Raw genomic sequence first — 10182 nt, forward strand, 5'->3', positions numbered from 1 at the left:
GTCAGAGAAACAGGACCAATGAATAACCTATTTTCATCACAGATTTTGTTCCAAACAGCCATTTATTCCAAGAATAATAATTCTGAAAATGTAACAAGGTATGCCTCTTATATAGAAATAAGTCATTTATAATCTCCCGTGTAATACTGGTTGATAAAGAGGAAATACTGAGTCTACAGAGCAGTTTATGAACTGTTGAAACATGTTATGTTTAGGTTAGTCTTAGTTGTTATATAAAATAAAATGCATTTTCCAGAATATGTTAAATATCTCTGTTCTCACTGTGTTTAAAACTTTTAATATGATTGATGAAGAACTACTTTACTGCCACTTTTCAGTGTCTGGTGGGAAAAAAAACAAAGAAAACTGGATGTGTACTCTTGTGGCTGAAGATATTTTACTCTTTGTCCAAAGACTTTTCTCAGATTAGTGCTGTTTAGGGAGGGAATCCAAACTAGACTGAGTTGCCATGTCCTGGAAGACTGACAGCCTGATAACCTTCACCAGTGTGGGGAACAGAGTGCTCCTAAACATTATTTGGTTTTGGATGTACATGGTCTGCTCTTGATGTTATTTGAAGCTCCTGATTTCTCTTAGTTCTGATCCAGAATAGCTGGTTGGTGAAGTCTACATACCGCATGTATGGACATCATGCCTTCTGAACTGCAGGATATGAAAGGTTGAAATCTTTAAAAGCCTTTCATCAGATTCTTCAGATTATTGTTCTTCTCTCTTCTTTGTTTAATTTCCACATTCTCAATCTGGGAAACCACTGTCTCAGACAGTTAAACTTTATTTTTTTTCTTTTCTCATTTAGTGACTATATGGGAATGATGGTGTTGCCACTGGAACCGCCTTCTTTGTCGCCATGACGATGCCATTCAGCCCCCTGTCCAGTGACGAGGAGCACCAAAGGATGCTGGGCAACAGCAGACATCTCTATCCTGGGGCAGAAGACGAGGAGGAGGAGGAGGAAGAGGAAGAAGAGGAAATGGAAGAGGATGAGCGAGACGAGGACGGGGAGGAAGAGGAAAATGGTGAGCTGGAGGGGGAGGATGATGCCGAAGAGGAGATGGTGGAGGAGGTCAGGCGAGGAGGCATGTCTCGGATTGGCAGAGGAGAGGGACACAGACAGTCCGGCAAACTGTCCGGTCGACCTGCTGGGGATCGACAGATGAGGCCAGGAAACCCGGGACATACCGCCAACCCTTATTCAGCCAATCCTGGACCCACGCACCAACAAGCAGCCAATCAGCAGCAGCAACAGAGGAGGCTGAAGGAGCGCACTGCCAACTCGGTGCCATCTGAAGACACCCACATTGCCATGATGGTGTTTCGCATCGGCATCCCAGACATAAAGCAAACGGTCAGTGCAGTCAATACACAGGAACAACAACAGGAACATTCAGAACCCAAATGGAGTCCAAATCATACAGTAACTTTAATAACAACAATTCATCCAAAGTTCTTTGGTTGTCTAAACGCTCACCTTAAGTTGACGCCAAAAGCAGACATACACAAAAACAAAAAGTTTGAAATCCTCAACTTAAAAATGACAAATCATGTGGATAATTGTTAGTTTTGTTTCTGATGTATTTCCTGAATAGAACTAAAATGCTGCACAATTGGACATAAAACATTGCGATAATGAATAGACCAAAAAAGATTGGATTAACAAAACCCTAAAACTGTTTTTTACCTTTGATACAAAAAAACTTCATTTGTGTTCTGTTATCTTTACACTGATGCCATAAACTTAATTATTTTAATCATTAAAGAAGCTGTTCTAAGAAGGCCTCAGAGGTTCATTTGAGAACAAATAGCAAAGACCATGAACATAGCAGACAGAATCGGAAGGAAGGTAGCAGGGTCAGGTTGTGAAATAATGTCATGTTTTCAGATCTTAATATCCATCAGACTTCACTAGTATAAATCTCATTGTTTCCCTCAAGTCAGGTAGGAAATACAGTAAAGAAAGCACTAGAAGAAAGTCCTGAGAACAAAGGTAAAGTATTTGGTCTTCATACAGAACATGATTTTTCACATCACCACCAAAACACCATTCCCATGGTAAAACACGGAAGTGGCAGCATCCTGCTATGGGGATACTTTTAGCAGGAAGTTGAGTTTCCTAAAAACAGGACAACACTGGAGGGAAACTATTCAGAGACTCTTACAGACATGAAACTGGATTCCACCTATAACTTTAAGTCTATTTAGACTGAGTTAATGTACAAAAGAAGAGATAAAAGCATATATTTGTCAAAGCACAGACGCATTCTCTGTTGTAAAGGGGAACAGGCAAAAAAGGTAAATCTGTGTATATGCAAATCAGTTACTTCTATAAAGTATTTATTCAGTAAGGCTAAAAACAAATGCATGACACAATATTTCAATACTTTTGCAAATAATATTTAAAAGCTTACATCTTTTTCCTTCAATTGAATATGCTTTAGTGTTTATGCTAGGCCAAGTGATGGCGCTGCCAAAATAGCTGACAAAAACACTGGATTTGTGCAGTCAACCCATGTGAGGTTAACACTAATAAAGTGATAAAGAGGTGCATGCAGCTGATATGGAAATCTAACCATCAGAGGAGTAAGACACTGTGTCCGTAAAGGTAGAGAAGACACCATAGCCTAAGTGAATGTGTCTTGAACAGAAAGTTTTCACATCCCTTTTTACGCAGCATAGTACTGTACATGGCAGAACATTGATGAGAAACTGGTGTGGGGAGGTAGAAAGGATAGCAACCTTAAAGACCTCCTCACAGGTAGGAAATGAGATGACAGCTCTAGAGGAATCAAACTCCTTTATACAAACTGTAAGGCCCCTGTACAGATTAGAAGACAAAACATACTGATTCTTCTGCTGATTAAAGAGTTTATGTTTATGCACAAAATGTCCCCTTGCACAGAGAAAGATAGATGTATGGATTCATCGTTTCAAAAAAGACATTGTTCACATTCACAAGAGTAACACAAAACAGCCGATAGTTGCTTAGAAGACAAAATAAATTTGTGGATAAACCTGGTCTCCATATGAATGGGGCATAATGTACAAAGATTTTCCAAACCGCACCTTTTTACCTGTGGTGCTCACGTTGCTACAGATTAACAATATTTACTACAATGCATTTAAAAGAAAGTTCTGATATTTCTTACTTTTGTGTGAAATACATTCTAGAAGAGCAGATCTGTTTGTGACACATAGTTATTATAAAACATTTATTGGCTGCTAATCAATACACATAAGATTATTTAAAAATTTCTACAAAAGTCAGTTTTATCATAACAATAGTTGAAAAAATATCTTTATACATATATATATATATATTTTTATTAAATACACCTTGTAAGTGTGTAATTTCAATGGAAATACAACCTGCAGTTGCTCTGAGAGCATCAAATAATCAAAATTAAGTATTTTTTTTGGCAGCTTAATTTCAATTATCCCTTATGAATTATCTAGTTAAAACACAAGATATGATGTATGGAAAGACATTTTTCTGTTTTCTCTGCCACATCTGTGTCCTGTGTTTCACATATTGGAGGGAAACCAAGGATACATCAGAACCATCCAATGTTTGGCAGATGTTTCACACCAGCTTAACTTGATATAACAGCTTACAGCAGAACAAATAAATTGAATAAAATGTATTTAAATAAGACCCTGGAACAATAGTGGGAAGTGAAAGATATGGAAAAACATTCTCCATATTGTATGGATGGGAAACTAATGTTATGTTTCTTTAGATATAAGAACAGAAAGAAAGGATTGCGGCTGATGTAAAAAAAATACAATAAATAAAAGTCCTCGAACTTTAAAAAAAAATATTTTTCAAATTACAATTCACAAAATGAATAATAGGTTTAGCTTTGAGGAATTACTGACTTACATTTAGCATTGTAGTTTAGATTATGATGAAGCCATCTGCTGCCTCACTGCTCTGATTCTGATCTTCCTATCATATGAAAGTAAAAATATATTGTTCAATGTTGCAGATCATAAAATAAATTTAAACATCAGACAAGGGAAACCTGTGTAAATAGGATCATTTATTAAGGGAAGAAAATCTATCTAAACCAAGCCAGCCATGTGTGAAAAAGTAATTACCCCCTAAGCATAATAACTAGCTGTGCCTCACTTGGCAACAACAGCTGCCATCAAGTATACAGGCAATGAGTCTTTTTCATTACGCAGGGGAATTTTGACCCCTCCCTTAATGGAGGATTTCTTAGCATGAAGGGGCTGTTACAGGTCATGTCGAAGCATCCTGATGGGATTGAAGGGGTCTCTCCAAAGTCTTTTGTTTATTTAATGTTATTTAAAGGTGGACTCACTTGTATTGGATGGATAATTGTGTTGGTGCACAATCTAAGCTCGCTTAGTTCTATTACTGGTGTCACACAATCCAGGTTTGTCGACATCATCATCAACAGGTTTGCTCTTTTTGCTTTTATTTGCAGTTTCTGTTTTACACCATAAAATGGAGTCTCAAACCAATGGGAATGGATTGTTAATCTTTAACTTCAGACTAACTCTTAAAACACATCGGATCAGATTGGGAAGACAGTGTGGCCAAAAACAAATGACGCCATATAATATGTCTGCACTTAAAAATTAGTGTGAATTTGTTCTCAATTTGAGAAAGTAAAAGAGACATTTTGCAAATGGAACAAGACAATTTACATTTAAAATAAGAAAACACAGTTGCATTGTCTTATTTTAAGTGCATTTTATCTAATTATCCTATTTTAAGATTTAAAATATTCATTGCATTGGCAAATCGTCTCATTTACCTACTCAAATTAAGGGTAAATACTCTTAATTTAAGAATTTTTTACTTATTTCTAGATTGTTTTTCCAGTGTCTAGCAGTTGGAACACTGAAGCTCACACTTCTCTGAAACCGCATCTTCGACTGTGTCTCAGTTTTGCGGGAACGTTATGAGTCTGACAAGGTAGCAAAGTAAAACACACCTAACTATGGTTAATTTACAATGTAAACATTTTTATCAAGTTCCCATTTGCTCTGTTTCACAAATCGTTTAGGCAGGTTAATATCCAACATAGATGACGAGAAAATTATTAAGTAGAGCAGAATTGTTTATACGAAGCAACTCTTCATTCCTACAAAGATGACAGCCACCGGGAAGAAGTGTGGATGGAGAAAGCAGATGCTTGGAGATGTTGTAATTTCCAGTTCAAACTGTCAGGAATCCAGCTGTCTGTTTACGGACCCTTGAGATCATCAAGTCTTTAAAAGAGCTGATTGCAGCTTAATGAATGAAACTATTAAATGTAATCATTTTCATTAAAAATTGCATTTTCTGGTATTATAGCCCTTTAGTACTTTAAAATACCACAATGCTTCTACATTATGAGTTTGCGTTTTGACGCATAGTTGAAGCCTACATGTTTTTCAAGAAATCAGATGAGTGTTTAAAGTTGGTTTTAAGCCGTGTCTTTTCGGTGGTGGCCGTTATTGATGTTTCTTTTTCTCCATCTGTTCATTAGTTTCTTCAAATGCTGGGCAGGATTTAGGTTTGAGATCTATTTAACCTTCTTCATGGTCTCAGAAAGGTTCTATTAAAGTAATTTCTTGATTTCATACATCTGGCAGCACATCAGTTGCAATTTAAAAGGGGAGACAGCTTTTTTCCTAAAACATTAATTTAAATCCTAATAAAAACCATTTTCTGTTTTTTTTTTTTTTCAAATGGTATATAAAATGTAAATTTTACTCAATGATGTGTAATATTGTCTGTAAGCCTAGCTCAGTCTTATATCATTATATGAGATGGTATTTATGGCCCATTTGCAATAATTGTGGAAACTGCTGTTTGAAAGGAAAATCTAAGCAGATATTTCTGGTTCTTCCATCAGAAGCTGTAAAAAGAAGAATAAATAAACAGATCCCACAACAACAAAAAGAAACTTTCAATGTGACCCAGCTTCATAGAGGAGGAGATGAAATACGAGAGGCAGAGTTGAAGTGTTTAAAAGAGCCATCTGGATGAGAGGAATTTGATCCTAAAACTGTGCAGGCAGTAGAGGATTTGGAAAGGGTGAAAAAAAGGGAAGTTGAAGTAAAGAGAAGAGGGTAAAGGAGAGGAAGCGTAGCCACTTGGGTGATGTTGCCAAAGAGCTTTTCAGCCTTGCAGTGAAAAGCTCTTTTTTTTGGGGTGGCTGTTTTTTAAGAGGGCTGCCCATAATCAGGAGAAAACCTGCCGTTACCGCCCAGCCTCACAGCAGAGAAAGGCCTTTAGATAGAGCTCGAGATGCAGCTGCCTCCATGTTCAAAAACACCTCTACAACTCGCCTGCCAGACGCCTTGCCTTTTACATTTCCCTCTGATGAGGGATTTCTTCCACTGAATTATTGCCGGAGGCTAAACTCTCATAATTTAATTATGGAGAGCCGAGAATTGTGGAGAAAGAAAAGAGAGTGTTGCTCATCTATAGATGAAAGCTGATGCAGACCACCTTTGTGTTTGACAAGCCGAAGGTTATGTTTCTCACACATTAGCCGTCCACTCTGTTCCCAGCGTTCTGTTAAATCAACAGAGGCCTCTGATAACTTAATCAGAAAAACTACAAAGAAATGAAAGCAAATGGATCTACATGTTCATATTTCAGATTTACCATCCCAGTGCACCATAAATGCCTCACTGAACACCTCCTCCTTTCTCTTGCTGCTGTGTGATTTATTATTGATCTGAGCATACGGTACTTTCAGCTGCATGGTTATTTGTGTGCGTCCTCAATGTATTTAAAGCCAGCTGTAAATAATTCACCTTTCTGTGTTTATTGTGACAAATCGGCCACAGATTTAAGTGGTAACCATGTTAAGTCCAAGAGATTGGGAGGAGAGTGTGGGAGATTGGGAGGAGAGTGATAAAACATCCTATGAAAAAACATTGAGGATAAAGATAAACTGTAGCAGATGAAGGTGGAAGAAGGAAGCAGATGGAGGTGGAGATGAGTGGAGGAAAGGAGACAGCAAAAATTAGGTCAAGCATTCCCGTTTTCTGTTGCTGATTATGTTGGATTTTACAGGTAAAGCAGCAGCCGGGTGATGCTGATCAAACACACAAAAAACCTGATCATCGTTAGCATGAAAACCTCTATAATATTAGGATCATGCATTAGAAGTCAGGATGAAAAGAGATCAGCAATGAACCTCAATAGCTGCTGTAATATGGAAAGGACATTACAATAACAATGTAATTTTCATCATTCTAGAGTGAGAAACTATTTTAAACTTTTTACAAGTAAAGTGAAAGACTCTTCCCTCATAATGATAATATGTCCACCAGTATAAGATAAGATTAACTTTATTGTCCCAAAGGAAATTTGATTTGCAAAATCTCAAAATTTGCAAAATCTCTATTATTCAACAACAAAAATTACTCAATTACTGTAAGCATATTGTGCAAAACCGCAATAAAAGATAAAAATCCTATCAGGTTTATAGTCCCCACACTGCAGATATATTAGAATCTGTCCTTAAATTACAGCCAAACCCATTTACACAGTAACAGATAAAAAACCTTTAGATAAATCAAACATTACCGCCACATATCTGACTCATTAACCATTAAAACAACTATTTTCATTTATCTCAGACGGAACTGTTCACAGACTTGGATTATATTAAACTGAACTTCCAATTTTCACCACTGTTCGGCGCCAAGTAACCTTTCATCTGATCACGGCTTGCTTGGTCTCGCAATGAATCCTGGGATATCCAAGGATAGCGAGGATACATCGGACCCGTCCTTCAAATCGGGCAAAAAGAAGGACGCATTTTAAGGCCGCATAACAAGGATTCTTGGAATCCGACCAGACCTCGGCGCCGCGCTGTGACGTAATCGGCCTTCGAATCTGACCTTATAAGGACGCGTCCTAGGTTTTCGAACAGTGCACCAGTGTCACACTGCATACACACATAAAAACACTGCTATAAAATTCCATTATAAGATGGTAAATAAATGCATAAGGAAGCATGTTACATTACATTCAAAATAAAAAAAAAAATAGATAAATAAAAATGTGTAAAAACCCTTCTTTAAAAATCTGTTATGTGAGATAATGAATACATAAAAAAAGCCTGTCAGTTTGGTTTAAATTTTGAATACCATTGCCAATTCCACAGTTTACTGCTTGATACTATTTATTGCCTTAATGGAAAGCGGAACAATTGAGTTCTTATAGCGGTTCAATCTGCAGGCAGGGACTCTAAGATATCGACCTAAAGGAAGAAGCTGATACTGAGATGATTTTCTGGGCTTGTCTGGTTATTGTTTCATTGAAGATGGTCTGAAGTGAGGGGTGCTGCTTGACTCCCATTAACTTCATTGCTCTTTGAGTCAGGCAAGTAAGTTTGGACATCATTTGGACAGACAGGTTACCAAACCAGGCAGAAATGCTAAAGATGCTCTCTATAACAGCACTGTAAAAGAGCAGCATGAATTTCTGGCTGACACCAAAGGCCCTCAGCCTGCACAGAAAATGTAGCCGCTGCTGGACCCTGTTGAAGACATAATCAACTTGAGCAATCCACGATAATTTGTCGATTTTTAGTCCAAGATATTTATACGAATCTGTTTGAGCAACTAATTAGTTATGGATGACCACTGGTCTCCAACTACCCTTGGGTCAACAATCAGTTCTTGTGTTTTTGGACATTAAGTATGGTTCTTACTAATGCATGAGGATGATCTCTGAGTTCCCAGAAATAATGTCCTCTCAACCAAACCAAAGATGTTCTATCATCTTACAGAGTGCTTTCTTAAAAAAAAAAAAAAAAACTAAACACGGTATATCAGCACAATCTGCTACCATTAGGCACATTTTTTAAAGGACGGTGATTTAGGCTTGTGTGGTGCCTTCATGACCAGGTTATGTTGCTGTTACTGTGTCAACCATGAATTGCTCTGTAGACTCAGTTATTATTAGGGGTGTGCAAAATAATCGTCATGATGATGCATCGTGATTCTAATTTTCGTGATCTACTGCATCGATTCTTGATGCCAAGTATTGATTATTAATTCTAAAAAATAAATATCTAATTTTCGTGATCTACTGCATCGATTCTTGACGCCAAGTATTGATTATTAATTCTAAAAAATAAATAAATAAAATTGCATGAATGGTTGGCGATCATCAGCCAAAAACAAGTGTAATACAACTTCCAGTCCAGTAGATGTCGCTGTGGATGTGTTGACGCACGCTGCCTTGTGTCACAAGCATTTCTGGCTGCGGGATACTGCGCCGAGTCATTCAAAAACAAAACATGGAGGAGAAAATATTGCAATGCATCACAATAATTCAAGTATTGTGATGCATCGTGATAGAATCGCATTGTGGCCTGTGAATCGTGACTTCTTTGGCAATACCCACCCCTACTTATTTTACAGTTAAAAGATTAACCCAAACTGCATGAGGCAAGAAATGTAAAACGGAGCCTAAATCAATGTTGGAGACAGAGTAGGTCACCATAAAAACTATTACTTTACATAGAAGAGAAAATCACTTTATTCTCCCACAGTGGGGATATGGTGGTATTACAGCAGAAAAATATTACAGCAAAAGTGGTCATGCAAATGTGGACCTTAAAAAGTGTATAAAAATAACAGAATAAGTGACAGAGTTAAAAAAAAATGATCAAATGAAATACTGTACTGTACAGTTTTTTTACAATATAAATACCGTGCATCTGGAGGATAAATAAAGCAGATATAGGTAACACATCTACTGTCATATAGACTCCTATGACTTTTATTGTCATTCCTATACACAGAGTGTATACAAAACAAAATTTTGTTTATATGTGTCATGAAGCGGTGTTGGGTTGAGGACCCAAAAGCAGAGGCAAGTTGGCAGAGGTGAATTTTGGTGGGTTTATTGAAGTTTAAAGGTACGGAGACAGGAATCAAAGATCCAACAAAAATAGCACTAACCAGAACCAAGGAGACATCAGGGGAAACCAAACTCTAGGAGCCAGGGAAAGACGAGGTAAACAGACAGACGTTTTGACGAGGATCCAGCAAACAGGAACTGAAGAGGGAGGGCTTTTAAAGGGGACAGAGACAAAGAGAGGGCTAACGAGGGAATTAAAAACAGGTGAGGGCAGAAGAGAAAACAGGGCAAGGGAAAGAGGACACAAGATGGCAGCT

At 37.5% G+C, this 10182-nt stretch overlaps 1 protein-coding gene across 2 annotated transcripts in view; it reads left to right on the forward strand.

Annotated features, from left to right (window-relative positions):
* shank1 (SH3 and multiple ankyrin repeat domains 1) overlaps window positions 1–10182 on the forward strand; it is a 124860-nt gene that overhangs the window by 41911 nt on the left and 72767 nt on the right. For both annotated transcript variants that reach the window (XM_015394012.1, XM_015394019.1), the window contains exon 2: window positions 818–1366. In XM_015394012.1, coding sequence (XP_015249498.1) covers window positions 869–1366 — 498 coding nt within the window. In that variant the 5' untranslated portion in view covers window positions 818–868. The remainder of the gene's footprint in view (window positions 1–817; window positions 1367–10182) is intronic.

This window comes from Cyprinodon variegatus, unplaced genomic scaffold (assembly GCF_000732505.1).
Source record: "Cyprinodon variegatus isolate N-32 unplaced genomic scaffold, C_variegatus-1.0 Scaffold24, whole genome shotgun sequence".
Taxonomy (NCBI): domain Eukaryota; kingdom Metazoa; phylum Chordata; class Actinopteri; order Cyprinodontiformes; family Cyprinodontidae; genus Cyprinodon; species Cyprinodon variegatus.